Raw genomic sequence first — 14,953 nt, 5'->3', positions numbered from 1 at the left:
GAGACCACACAGCGTGCACATAGAGGACATCAACATAAATCCCATGTGCATAGAACATGCACGCACTTGACATGCTCACAACAGGCGCACAATACTTGCCCTTCCTCCACATGCAGTGCCTTGTCAGGATGACAGGCATGGTCTTAGTTTCTTAATATCACTGCACAGCCTTAAGGGAACAGGGAAAGAGAGACATGCACTGCATGGAGAGCAGTGTGGTTATACATTTGGCACCACCGTGCTTGTTTCTGCATCTTTTGCACTGCGCATGGGTGCACATGCATAGTGTTATTAAGAAACAAAGCGGGTCATGGGAAACCAACTCTGGAGCCTTAGATGTTGGCAGGGAGCAATAGGCAGATAGAAGGTGGTAGGCAGGTGGCCTGTCTCATAAGTTGAATGGGGGGAAATCTGGGGCTCCCTTAGGGGAGGGGATGAGGGCTCCCCCAGGGGTGACCTATTTCTAAAGGACTGTTTTCGCTGTCTGCATGCCATGTCGCACCAACGCCGAGTCCTGTGTCCCCTCCTGCTTTGCTCAAGAGTCTGGGGAGATGTCATGAGCAGGGGCGTTGGGTAGCTGGGGGGGGACCTTGTCTGATGAGCCCAGTAGCTTGGGCCAATCTCAATTACATGTGTGGGGCTTGAACATGGGATCAGAGTGATTCCATGTTGTCACATTTTTCTCCAGACTTTTAATCATAGCCTTAGCTGTCACAGTTGCATCTCTAGGACCAGGAAAGTAGGAAGGAATGACCCCCACACACACATCCCCAAAATCAAACTAGGCACAGGCGATTTCACTTGAGTGGGGGAAAGAGGCTTTCCTGATCAGACACCTGCCCCAAGATGCACACAGTTAAGCCAGGAATTCATCTCCACCGTAACAACAGACCAAAGTTTTAACTCATGCCTTCTTTCCTGGGAAGCCTGATCAACAATCTCAAGTAGCCGGGGGGGGGGGGGCGGGAGTCACTCAGTGGCAAGGAAAAGGCACTCTCTCCTTGAAAAAAGCCACTCCATGTTTTAACTTCCCGTGTCCCCTGAGTTTTATAGCTCAAATTACGCCCTCAAATCAAGAGTGGAGAAACCAGCAGCTTGCGGGCCAAATCCAACCCATATGAGCATTTGGACCAGTTCCGCCAACCCCTCCTTGGCAGTGACAAGTGGGAAAGGCAAAATTGCTGTCCTTGGGAAGTGACACTTTGGAAAGGCAAGGTGCATCATGGAATAGTAGAGTTGGAAGGGGCCTATAAGGCCATTGAGTCCAACCCAAAAGTTGCATGCAGGCAGGGGTGTTATTGCAAGCATCTGAGCAGATTGGGAATATCAGTTCTCAGATGCTTGCAATGCTTCCCCTCCAGCTAACCACTCAAAGCAACAATTCCTAATAGTTTTCCCCACCCCTCACCTTTCTCGTCAGGAAAAAGCCAGGTGCAAGGGAAGCTGGCTGCACTGAGAGCCGTCACTCAGAGAGGGGGCATGGCATGACTATTACAAAGGGACCCTGCACTTCTCAGTTGGCCACTTTGTTACTGCCCCCACCCTAATTTGAGATAACAGGTGCCTTGTTCAAACAGCTTTCCCCCTCAACAGGATTCCTCAGCTCTGTAACCCCCGAACTGAAAGCCCCCCTTGCAGTTCCTTCAAAGGGGAACCCCAAACCCATAAATGTGGAACAAGGGTTTTCATTCCAGAGCTTCTGGAAGCTCTTCCTATGTCCCCGGGTGCCCCCCACCCCGATCCATTGGAAAAGAAAGCAGTGATGGTCCAAGGAGAATCTATTTAATCCTACACACCAGAGAGCAGGACATTTGTTCAACCGCTAGCATAGGTGCTTCTCGGGCTCCAGTGAGTAAGGTGTGTAGCTTTGTGTTATGCAGACAGCTCCCTGCCCCAAGGTGCATGCAATTTTTATTTTTAGAAAATCCAGAATAATTTCATAACGGACAGGGGCTGGTTTTCAGCACGGCAGGGTTGGAACAGGTGTAACAATAGGCGGGGTACACGTGTGGAAACGGGGAGGGCATTAGCACTTCCTCTTTAACTTCATTCACCTGCTTCTGGGGCCTATCTCTTCCCACAGAAAGAACGGTTTGTCAAACTGTTGGATCAGCTACACAATTCCCTTCGGATTGATCTCTCCATGTATCGGGTAAGATGCTTGTGATTGGGGAGGGGGAGTGGAAGCCCATGTCCACTTGCTGGGGGCTGACCTCCCACAGAGATATTTTAGGCCCCTTGAGCTTTCCGCTTTTTACAAAGATGAAGTTTCTGGTCCTTATTGTTTATGGTAATTTATTTATTTAGGTATTTATTTATTTATTAGATTCCTATCCCACTTTTCCTCCTGAAGGGAGCCCAGGGCGGCAAACAGTAACAAAACATCTTTTTTAAAAAATATTTAAAACAAGACATCTTAAAAACAATCCCAACACCGATGCTGACTAGGGTTAAGGTCTCTACTTAAAAGGCTTGCTGAAAGAGGAAGGTCTTCAGTAGGCATCAGATAAACAACAGAGACTGTGCCTGTCTAATCTTTACGGGGAGGGACTTACATAATGAAAGTGATATTATAACCCAGGAATGGGGAAACCTGTGTATCCCTTCAGATGTTGTTGGATTCCAACTCCCAAGAGCCAGCATCCAGCACGACCAATTGTCAGGGGCGATGGGAGTCCAACAACACCATCTGGAAGGCCCCAAGTTACCCATCCCTGCTCCAAGAGGCATTCCCCTCTCTCAGGAGGGAATGCCTCTCTTAAATAAAGGCACGCCTCCATCTCTCACATGCAGAACAGAATGCTGCTTCTGCAGCCCTACAGATGTTTCTGGACTGCAGTTATCATCTTTCCTGACCACTGGATCCCTCAGCTCTGTAACCCCCAAAGTGGCATGCCAGAAATGTCCCCCAGCCCCCATGTTCCAAACAGACAAACACCTAAGAGGCTTGTCCGGACAGGTTCTGGAAGGACCCATTCATGCTTCGAAGGGAGAGAGACACTGCTCCAGAGATGAAATTGTGTCTCGCACACTTGGAAATACTAACAAAAATGGTAATGATCCTTGCTGTGCTCTCTCCGTTTCCTTTTTCCCGGGCAGAATAACTTCCCTGCCAGCAGTCCAGAAAGACTGCAGGACCTCAAATCGACAGTCGACCTCCTGACCAGCATCACCTTCTTCCGGATGAAGGTAACGGTCAAGTGTCTTGAGGGTGTGTGTTTTTTAAAAAAATTAAACCCACCTCTAAAATATCGATATTAAGAATGATAATTTTGTCAATATTTCCTTTAAAATTATCAGTATTAATATCAATATTTGTTGGTGGGGGGAGGGAAATGGTCTGTGAAAGCAGTGGCTAGTGGACAAAGAATGAACTTGAATTGATACCAGCCTGTTAGGTCGTCGGAATAATTTTGAATTGAGCTCCTATTGGGGCAGTCCTATTGACATTGCAGGGCTGTTCCACTCTCCCGTACCATGTTTAACTTGTCTATGAATGAAATAGGCAAACTGGAAAGCAGGACAGTCACTTAGCTGCCTCTGCATACCGACAGATATCCCTGTGTATTGATCTCGAATTTTGTTGGATTATCTGATGAAACTGAGGTTACCATACTTTGGACACATCATGAGAAAACCTGATTCACTAGAAAAGACAATAACGCTGGGAAAAACAGAAGGGAGTAGAAAAAGAGGAAGGCCAAACAAGACATGGATTGACTCCATAAAGGAAGCCACAGACGTGAACTTGCAAGATCTGAACAGGGTGGTTCACGACAGATGCTGTTGGAGTTCACTGATTCATAGGGTCACCATAAGTCGTAATCAACTTGAAGGCACATAGCAACAACAATAATCCTCTCATAGAATATCAGGGCAATCTAAAAACATTTAGGCACATAAGGCACATAACAACAACAGCAAAGGCCACTGAGTTGAGTTCATTGCGAATAATTTGGATGTTGTATACCACAGAGAATTCACTAGAAAATACAACAATGCTGGGGAAAAGAGAAGGGAGTAGAAAAAGAGGAAGGCCAAACAAGAGATGGATTGATTCCATAAAGGAAGCCACACATGTGAACTTACAAGATCTGAACAGGGTGGTTTATAACAGATGCTGTTGGAGGTCACTGATTCATAGGGTTGCCATAAGTCGTAATCGACTTGAAGGCACATAACAACAACAAAAATCTGAAAATGAATATTTAAGACTGCAAAAAAAAGTTTTTTAAAGGGTCTGTGGAAACACTAATTAGGGGAGTTCAAAACCACATCCACCTGTGTGTACAGACAACATGGATTGTAGCTGCCGCTTTAGATGACGTTATCACACAAAGCTGCATGCAGTTGCTGTGCGCCACACTTTAAGAACAATGCAGACACACTAGAACAGGTTCAGAGGACGGCAACAAGGATGATCAGGGGACTGGAAACCAAGCCCTATGAGGAGAGACTGAAAGAACTGGGCCTGTTTAGCCTGGAGAAGACTGAGGGGAGATATGACAGCACTCTTCAAGTACATGAAAGGTTGCCACATAGAGGAGGGCCGGGATCTCTTCTCGATCGTCCCAGAGTGCAGAACATGGAATAATGGGCTCAAGTTGCAGGAAGCCAGATTTCGGCTAAACATTAGGGAAAACGTCCTAACTGTTAGAGCCATACAACAATGGAACCAATGACCTAGGGAGGTGGTGGGCTCTCCAACACTGATGCATTCAAGAGGCAGCTGGACAGCCACCTGTCGGGGATGCTTTAATTTGAATTCCTGCATTGAGCAGGGGTTGGACTGGATGGCCTTAGAGGCCCCTTCCAACTCTACTATTCTATGATTGCAAACCGCTATGTACAAAACGGCACTGTGAAAAAACAGCCCCTGTGCATTTCAAAGGCTATATGTGTACAAAGCTTAGGTGGTATATCAGTTGTTCATATTAGTGGGGCTGGTGACCCTGTGGTTTCTAACAAGCGTGCCTCTCCCCTCCCCTCCCGCCGTGTGCAGGTCCAGGAGCTTCAGAGTCCTCCGCGAGCCAGTCAGGTGGTAAAGGATTGTGTAAAGGCCTGCCTCAACTCCACTTACGAGTACATCTTCAACAACTGCCACGAGCTGTACAGTCGCGAGTACCAGACAGACCCAGTGAGTGGGTGGGGGTCACTCTCATGCATGGCACCAAGGGGTAGGATGCGGTGGGGGTCTTGAACCGGGAGACCCTGGCAGCAGGGGAGACCAGTGGCTTCAAGGTGAGGGGGGCAGTGAATCCACACTGGGATTTAGTCCAAACTTGTCAGGGAGCTGTCCACGGTGCTGAAACTTTGGGCCTGTTTCAGCACCTTGGATAGTGACTTGAAAAGCCCCACTGACAGCCAGACCGCAGTATTTTTTGGCTGAAGATGAAGCTGCTGATATCTTGACCCTGCTGTCTTGGGTACCACCTTCCCCACGCTGGCAGAAAGGTGGTACTGTAGCCTGCTGTCTGGCAGAAACTTCGTCTGCTATCCAGTCTCGAGACATTTATTTTTATGTATTGCATGTATATCCCTGATCTAAAAGCAGCATCCCCCAGTGTGCAAGAATGCCTCTTTACGGAAAAGGCATTCCCTCCTGAGAGCAGAGGATGCCTCTTCTTAGATGAGTGATGTGGAAAGCTGTGGCCTTCCAGATGTTGCTGGACTCCAACTTCCAGCAACCAGCATTAGATGATGATGAGATGTCGAGATCTCCCATCAAGGGATGACGGGAGCTGGAGTCCAGCAACATCTGTTAGCGTTATGGGTCCCCAGTCACTGATTTTAAGAAGGAACATTTCCTAATTCATGGAAGAATGCCTTTACCTAGAAGAAGCATTCCCTCACGAGGGAAGGGAATGATTCTTCCTAGAAATGGAACAATGTCTCATTCAAGAGAGATGAGAATACCTCTTCTTGGATCAGGATGGAAAAACCTGTGTCCCTCTGCATGTTGTTAGACTCCAGTTCCCAATATCCTCACCAGCTGGTCAGGAATTATGGGGTGTTGGAGTCCAACATCCCTGAGCTTAGACAGCTTCACATCACCCTGCGTGGCCCTAGTTTTCACAAGAAAACATTCGGAAATAAAGCAGCGGCCTGGAAAACAGGAATCATGAGGATGACTTTGCTCAATCTGATATGTCTTTTCTTTTGGGGGGGGTCCCTATTCACCCTGTTCTTTCAGACGAAGAAGGGCGAACTGCCACCTGAAGAACAAGGCCCCAGCATCAAGAACCTGGATTTTTGGTCCAAACTTATCACCTTGATAGTGTCGATCATTGAGGAAGATAAGAACTCATACACACCCTGCCTCAACCAGTAAGGCCACACTTGGGATCTGTGCGTGTATCGTTCTGTTTGCCACACCTTCAAAATGTCACCCTGGGCTCCTGCTGGGAGGAAGAGTGGTAGAAATCAAATAATAAATAAAATAAATAAAATATTTATTTATTTATTTATTTAGCACATTTCTATTCCACCTTTTCCTCCAAGGAGCTCCAGGTGGCATATGAACAAGGTTCTCCCCCACCCAATTTTGTCCTCACAACAACCCTGTGAGGTAGGTTAGGCTGAGAGAAAGTGACTGGGCCCCAAGGACACCCAGTGAGCTTCGTGGCCAAGCAGCCAAGCATGTGTTAGGGGAAAGTGAGCATAAAAATGAATATATGAGCAAAAAGAATTATGGGCTCCCGCTGGGACGAAGGGCGGGATATAAATCAGATAATAAATAAAATTATACGACGAGAAATTCCTTGCAGAAATGTGTGCATTAGTCAAAACCACCTACAAAATGTGTTTATTACTAAAATGCTGGAAATTTTTCATGAGGATTTTTAAAAAAAAAAAATCACAAATGGCTACAGAAATGTGAAGTGAATTTAAGACTGGAATAATGAGATACTGAGAGGACCCAAAGGGACAGATCTTTTCATCCCTAATGGCTGCCTCCTCCTCCTCCGTGAATGTGTCTGATTAACTTTCAGAGCCATTCCAGTCGGTGGCCATCTCTGCCTCCTGTGGACACAAATTCCATAGTTTAATTACGTGCTGTGTGAAGGATGGACTAGGTGGAGCTCTGACCTGTTCCAGAAGGATTTTCATGTTAGATACGCAGTCTGAAATTTCTGGTCCTGACTAGTCTCAAGAGAAGTCAGCAGCCGCACTAAGGCTTGCATGATGACACAAAAAAATCAGGCTCGTCTCGAGGAAGCCTCATTCCTTGTCTCTCTGTTCACCAGGTTCCCTCAAGAGCTGAACGTCGGGAAGATCAGCGCCGAAGTGATGTGGAACCTTTTTGCTCAGGATATGAAATATGCAATGGAAGGTGACTTTTGTTAGAGCTTTTTGGTATATACGTACATGCACTGATTCATAGGGTCACCATAAGTCGTAAGCGACTTGAAGGCACATAACAACAACAATACATACATATATTGCAGCGGAGTGTAGAGGGAAGGGGAGGAGCAAAGCCTGCAAGAGCAACACACACATCAGAGGAGGAATCAGCAGAGGGAAGCATAGATTGCCTTTCTGACTATTGCCCCCCACTGATTCAGGTCAATTGTTACAAACATTGGTGTTTCATTTCCAACAAATCTTTCTCTTATGGAAGAGCCATGCTGCTTCACCTTGAAAATTCTTCACCCACTGGGGTGCCTTCTCTATCCACAAATGCTTTCCCCAGGGCTTCTGATCTTTCTGGGACAAAAGCTGAGAGATTCTCCAGGCCGTGTATATTCTTCAATCTAAACATAGAACTTTGCATCAGCCACTGAGCTCAGCATCTGGGGGTTTCATCAGCTCTCTTGGGGGAGGGTTGGGGGTGGCCTCAGGGACCTGAGCCAATTTTCCATCCAGCCCCAGATTTTTGGCCCTTTGCCCTCCTGTTCTTTAATTTTTTTTAAAAAAAAAACGTTGCTTACCAAGTGGCCTGAAAAACACAGTTGCAAATTGAGTGCAGAGGTGGGGGCAAGCTGAGCTTACGACTGGAAAAATGGGAAACTGGGGTCAAACAAAATGGACAGTTTTGTGCATCCAGTCACCTGTTGCTTCTTTCGCCTTTCCCCCTCGACTCTGCAGAGCATGATAAGCACCGTCTGTGCAAGAGTGCCGACTACATGAACCTGCACTTTAAGGTGAAGTGGCTGTACAACGAATATGTCACGGATCTCCCTTCCTTCAAGAACTGTGTCCCTGAGTATCCTGCGTAAGCCTCAGTTTTATTTTCCTGTGCTTATTTTAAACATATATATGATCATTATCATTGCAAATATAAAGAAAGAATGAAAGAACATCTGCTCATGCTAACAAGAATCCTAAAACACACACACAGTCACATAAAAAGTATATAATACACACACGCACACAGACATTTATTACGGGATGGGTGAGAAATTTGATTCAGTTCTCTTTTATAGCTGACTGTGTCAAATTCACACTTTCCGACGTAATATGAGAACTGAAGCCCAGTCGTCGTTTGAAATCTGCACTTATCCAAAGTGTGCAGTGCAGTTTTCCGGCCAAAGAATGTTTGCAAAAAAGCATAGGGGGAAATGGGCATAAAAAAGAATATCTTTGTGAAAATGACATACAGAAATGCGTGATACTAGGAGACATTCCTTGCAAAAATGTATACATTAGTCAAAATTGCATACAAAATGTGATTAGTGGGAGAAATTCACACTACAGTGCTAGAGAATTGTCATAATTGTTGCAGAAATGTGGAGAATATCCACTGAAATGTTTTGCTAGTAAAATAAAAACCTCTTTTATTTATTTATGTATTACATTTGTATACCGCCCCATAGCCAAAGCTCTCACACAAATGTAGACACACCCGCACGTAATTGTGATTAACAAAACAGAGGTTTTTATTGTATTACCCAAATGTTTCAGCTTCTGCCTTCATCAGCTGCTAACATCCAAATGCTGTTACCAAGGTGGCAGTTATAGAGCTTTGAGGATGGAAAGCTCAGAGGGGCTTCATTGGCAGAAGGTCAGTGATGCTGGTGCTGTCCTCCAGGTTCAGGCCATGTGGTGCCAATGTGTCCAGAGAGTATATCCAAAGGTTCTCCCTCTTAGTCAATGCTGCTGGATCTCTTGGCATCTCTATAGCTGTTACAGGCTGTGACCCTCAGTGTTGAAATGTTTTCAAATGGCTGCTCCACTTTTTTTGTTAAGATTTTAACTTACTTAGGAGGAGAGCTTTGTGGATACCATGGACTGCAAAAAAGACAAATAATTGGGTGTTAGAACAAATTAAACCAGAACTATCACTAGAAGCTAAAATGATGAAACTGAGGTTTATCATACCTTGGACACGTAATGAGAAGACATGATTCACTAGAAAAGACAATAATGCTGGGAAAAACAGAAGGGAGTAGAAAAAGAGGAAGGCTGAACAAGAGATGGATTGATTCCATAAAGGAAGCCACAGTCTTGAACTTACCAAATCTGAACAGGGTGGTTCATGACAGATGCTACTAGAAGTCGCTGATTCATAGAGTCACCATAAGTCGTAATCGATTTGAAGGCACATAACGACAAAACTTGTATATCCCACTCCAAGGAGCTCATGGTGGCATACAAACATACCTCTTCCCCTCCCAATTTCATCCTCACAACAACCCTGTGAGGTAGGTTGGGCTGAGAGAAAGTGACTGGTCCCCAAGATCATGAGCATCATGGCCAAGCGGGGATTTGAACCCTGGTGTCCCAGGTCCCAGTCTAACCAGTACACTGCACTATATCTGTTCTGGAGGTTCTCTGAAGCAGATTTGGGGAAGGCGCAGGCCATGCATGGAGGGGGGAAAGGGGGAAAATTGCCATTGTGCAAGTGTAAATCCTTGAGTCCATTCGATACCGCTCCCTGTTCCACCTTATCCATCCTAATGGACACCAGCCATTACTGCTTACCATCCTGGTCACTCTTCTCTAATTAAGCTCAAGTTTGTCAAGATCCTTCTTAAAATCTGGGACCCAGAAACAGATCCAGCCCCCCGGTTCTGACCAGTGAAGAACCGAGTGGAAATTCATATCTGAATTGGAATTGGAAGCGAATCTTCCGACCTAGATGAGTTTCTTTTTTTTTTCTTCAACCCCAGACCGTTTTCTTGGCTTTCATTCTCTTTTTTTCTACACTATCCTCTTTCTCAGGTGGTTCGAACCTTTCGTTATTCAGTGGCTGGATGAGAATGAGGAAGTCTCGCGGGATTTCTTACACGGAGCGTTGGAGCGGGACAAGAAGGACGGGGTAGCGTATCAAGCTGGAAATCTATTTTGTGTCCATCAAAATAGAGGAAAATAGGGGGAAATAGTGGTAGAGACTGCAAGGCTAGAAAAGTCCCTCTCCTGAAACTCTTAAGAGCCGCGGCCAGTCAGCGTTGAACACACTGACCTCAATGGGCCAGTGGCCTGACTTGGTAAACAAGACAGCTTCCTTATTAAATCGGCCCTTGATTCAGAATCATGAGGACTGGAATCTTACTTTGTTTTAGAGGATGGACCATAGCTCAGGGACAGAGCACATGTTTTTCACATAGACGGTCTCAGGCACAATCCCTGGGCTCCATGTCCCATGAGGGCTGAGAAAGTCCCGCCATCCTGAACCCTGAAGAAACGCGGACAGTCAGTGCTGACAATGTGTTGACCTAGAATGGCCAGCGGTCCGACTCGGTGTGAGGCAGCCTCCTAGATTCCTATGTGGTGATATGAAGAAGCAACCTCTAGGTTTGGGTTGGGATGACTTATGCTATCCGCTTGAGGTCACCGCTCTAATTGCATCCCATCAAACTGACAGGTGTCAGTTCCTTCATTGATCGCTATCCTGTGCTGTTTCAGGTTTGGGGGGTTTTCCTCCTGAATAATAACAATATATATCCTGTTTTTTCTAACAACGGAAAGGAAAACAGCTGCCTGCCCACCCACTGTGTTTTCCTCGTTTGATTGAGAGCACTTTTACATACACAGAGAGAGAGAATTGTGTGAGGTTTATTGTTTGTTCATGCATTTATTAAATTTATATCCCATCCTTCCTCCCAGAAGGAACCCGGAGCAGCAAACAATGAAAAATATTTTTAAAAACATCTTAAAAATGAAACACCTTTAGAAGAGTTTTTTTAAAAAATGAATTTTAAAAAGTCTCTAAGACATCAATCTGTCTAATGGAACACTAATGGATTTATACGTTTGCTTGGTTTTGACACTGGCTTCCTTTCATTATGTTTTGTTTTATCTTCTAATTTGTTTTGGTTGCTTAGCAATTGCTTGATATGTATGTCTGATCTTTAAAAAGATTAAATAAAAACATCTTTAAAAAACAATTCCAGTGCGGGTGCAGACTGGGCTAGCTGCACAGCTGCAGTGAGGATGGAAGAATCATGTACGACACCATGAATTCCTTGCAAACATATCACACAATAATAACTAAAACAGAAAACCCACTGAAATCCCATCTCTATGAGGTGCTTTGCAGCAGGGATGGGCGAGAAATACAATGTATTATTATTATTATTATTATTGAATTTATTAGTCGCCCATCTGGCTGGTTCACCAGCCACTCTGGCCGACGTATAGAATAAAAACAGTACTATTGTAGTAATCATTTAAAGCCAAATATACCAAATTCACACTTTCCAAAACCTGGCTGGTCTGTGACCGAAATAAATATTGATGCTTTCCAATATGAGAACCGAACCGCAGCCGCCAGTCAAAATTCACACATAGCCAAATTTTGCCATACAGTTCTCTAACCAAACAATCTATGTATCTATTTGTGCCATTTGTATACCACCCCATAGCCGAAGGTCTCTGGGCGGTTTACAACAATTAAAAATATTAAAAACAAATATACAAATTTAACAAGACGTTTTTAAAAAGCTTTTTAGCAATGTTTACAGTAATTCATATACTGGGGAAAGTGTGCATGAAATGAATATACTAGTGACAATAACATGCATTATATTGGAAGAAATTGTTTGGGAAAATGTGTACCTTAGTCAAGATTGAAAAAATGAGGAAAGGAGGGAACCCAAATGGACAGATCCTTCCACCCCTGGTTTGTAAAAAATCCTGGTTCCGCTCCCCCAGGACGGACTTATTTTCTCTCCTGACCTTTCCATGTGCTTGTTTCCAGTTCCAACAAACATCAGAGCATGCCCTCTTCTCCTGCTCGGTGGTTGATGTCTTCTCCCAACTCAACCAGAGCTTTGAAATCATCAAGAAGTTGGAGTGCCCCGATCCGCAGATAGTCGGGCACTACATGCGCAGGTTCGCCAAGGTAAGGAGGTGCGCCCTGTTTCCCAGTGGCACACTGGTGGTGGCTGCGGTTGCAGCAGCTGCATAACTTTGATTCCTGTCTTACCAGGAAGATGTCTGGCAGGCCAAAGAAGTGGGTCCATGGCAAGTGACACTCCTGGAAACTAGCTTTGTGTATCTTTGTGTGTGAGAGAGAGAGTTCACGTAAGGGACATAAGTGTGTGAATGTGTGAGACAGAGGGTGTATTCAGTGCTAGTCCAAAGATCAGGGGACTGGAAACAAAGCCCTATGAGGAGAGACTGAAAGAACTGGGCATGTTTAGCCTGGAGAAGAGAAGACTGAGGGGAGATAGGATAGCACTCTTCAAGCACTGGAAAGGTTGCCACACAGGGGAGGACCGGGATCTCTTCTCGATCATCCCAGAGTGCAGGACACATAATAATGGGCTCAAGTTGCAGGAAGCCAGATTTTAGCTGAACATCAAGAAAAACTTTTTAACTGTTAGAGTGGTACGACAATGGAACCGATGACTTCGGGAGGTGGTGGGCTCTTCAGCACTAGAGGAGTTCAAGAGGCAGCTGGACAGCCACCTGTTGGGGATGCTTTAATCTGGATTCCTACACTGAGCAGAGGGCTGGACAGGATGGCCTTATATGACCCTTCCAACTCTACTGTTCTATGTTTCTACTCAGAGTAAATCCATTGAAATGAATGAAACTAAGTTCATCTGTTGATGTCAATGGGTCCACTCTGAAGAGTGCTAGCACTGAAAACCACCCAGAGAGAAAGAATTTGTGTGTGTGTTGGTCCCGCCCACCATCGGCATGTGGCTGCCAACCACCAATGGATTGCGAAGGGTTCCTCCCTCCCGAGACAGACCCTTGGTGTGACAGTAGCAAGAAAAGACTTTGATTATGATGCAACTACTTGGCAGCTGTTACTGAACTGAACTACAGTATACTGCGGTTTTACATAGTTTTGCAATCACGTTTGGTGAGGATAGCTCAATTATCATTTAATCTATTGACAAACATTTATGGTTTAGATTCCCCCCGCCCTTCTTTTCACTTTGGTGAATTCCTTTTAAAACAGAATGCAAGGTTGTCTTTCATTTTGCAGGCGTTGGACAATAGCTATCGCACAGATAGTCTATTTAAACTTGGACTTAATCTCCTCTTCTTTTTGAACTGTAATTCTAAGCATTGCGTTTTAATTTTTTTTAAATAGGGGAGGGAATGATGTCTCATTTTCCTCCACTCATCATCCTCCACTTTGCGTTTCAGACCATTAGCAATGTCCTGCTGCAGTACGCTGAAATCATCTCCAAGGACTTCGCTTCCTACTGCTCTAAGGAAAAGGAAAAAGTGGTAACGTATCTAACTTTCATCTCTTTGCCTTCATTCTCCTCGCATCTGCTGATGGATTTGGGTTTCCCAAAGACCAAGGATGGGGAACCTCAGGCCTGGGGGGGAGATGCGGCCCTTAAGACCCCTCTATATGGCCCTCGGACCACCACCCCAGGCCACAAACCTCACTGGCCTTACTTCACGCCCTCGAGTGTTTTTGCATGGCTGGAAATGTGTCCTTGAACTCTGATTGCGCCTCTCACTTGGGTGGAGGACAGAGAGAGAGGTGTGTGAGTGTGTGTAGGAACTAGCCTACTGGACCAAAGTAAAAGTTACATATGTTGCTCCGCCCACCTTTTCCTCTGGCCCCACCCACCAGGGGCATGTGGCCCCTGGAAGGTTGTCCAGAAAGGAATGTGGCCCTTGAGCTGAAAAATGGTTCCCCATCCTTGCCAAAGATGCAGGCGGTTGGGCCAAAGCCCACAGAGGAGGACATGCAATCCATGACCATGAGATGACATTGCAGGCCAATAGCAATAGGTAAAATCGAGGGCCTTCTCTGGGTCCCGCCTCGAAGGGAGGCTCAGAGAGTAGTGACAAGGATGAGGGCCTTTTCAGTAGGTACAGGGGTACAGCACAAGTTGAATTCTTGGAATAATAATATTGGAAAGGAAAGATGGAACTCCATTCATTCCTAGGAATAATCTCAGTGCCTTAGCGTTGTGCCCAATGAAGTTCTACTCTGAGTAGACCCATTGAAATTAATGGACCTAAGTTAGTCACTTCCAGCAGGTCTACTCTGAGTAGGACTAGTGTTGAATGCCACCCCTTGTCTTTCAGACTAACCTACCTAACAGGGTTGTTGTGAGGATGAAATGGAGGGTGGGGAAGAGAATCGTGTATGCCACCTTGAGCTCTTAGGGGAAGTGGTAGGATATAAACAGAATAAATAACCCTGAGTAGACCCATTGAAATCAACAGACTTAAGTTAGTCATGCCCATCAATTTCATTGGGTTTACTCTGAGTAGAACTAACATTACACTGGGTTGTAGTCAACTAAGTCCTACTCAGAGTAGACCCACTGAAATGTATGAACCAAAGCTAGTTGTGTCTATTAACTTCAGTGTTGGACTCTTGTGGAATACCACCCTTGGTGACTGTGGGTTGCTTGCCTTTCTTTGCCTATTCTAGCCCTGCATCCTGATGAACAATATCCAGCAACTGCGAGTCCAGCTGGAGAAGATGTTTGAAGCCATGGGAGGGAAAGAGGTTGGCATTTCCAAACTGCCTTCAGGGCCGGGCTTGTCGTTAGGCAGAGCGAGGCACCTGCCTTGGGCGGCA

The 14,953-nt window shown here is 45.4% G+C and overlaps 1 protein-coding gene across 1 annotated transcript in view; it reads left to right on the top strand.

Annotated features, from left to right (window-relative positions):
- LOC133372771 (protein unc-13 homolog A-like) overlaps positions 1–14,953 on the top strand; it is a 115,090-nt gene that overhangs the window by 65,999 nt on the left and 34,138 nt on the right. Inside the window, exons 20-29 of the mRNA XM_061601834.1 lie at positions 2,084–2,152; positions 3,100–3,189; positions 5,003–5,137; positions 6,200–6,327; positions 7,248–7,333; positions 8,089–8,215; positions 10,165–10,261; positions 12,143–12,286; positions 13,549–13,632; positions 14,804–14,881. Coding sequence (XP_061457818.1) covers positions 2,084–2,152; positions 3,100–3,189; positions 5,003–5,137; positions 6,200–6,327; positions 7,248–7,333; positions 8,089–8,215; positions 10,165–10,261; positions 12,143–12,286; positions 13,549–13,632; positions 14,804–14,881 — 1,038 coding nt within the window. The remainder of the gene's footprint in view (positions 1–2,083; positions 2,153–3,099; positions 3,190–5,002; positions 5,138–6,199; positions 6,328–7,247; positions 7,334–8,088; positions 8,216–10,164; positions 10,262–12,142; positions 12,287–13,548; positions 13,633–14,803; positions 14,882–14,953) is intronic.

The sequence above is a fragment of the Rhineura floridana genome, chromosome 18 (genome assembly GCF_030035675.1).
Source record: "Rhineura floridana isolate rRhiFlo1 chromosome 18, rRhiFlo1.hap2, whole genome shotgun sequence".
Classification (NCBI taxonomy): domain Eukaryota; kingdom Metazoa; phylum Chordata; class Lepidosauria; order Squamata; family Rhineuridae; genus Rhineura; species Rhineura floridana.
The sequence above is the reverse complement of the archived record's forward strand: the minus strand, read 5'-3'. Positions and strand labels throughout refer to the sequence as shown.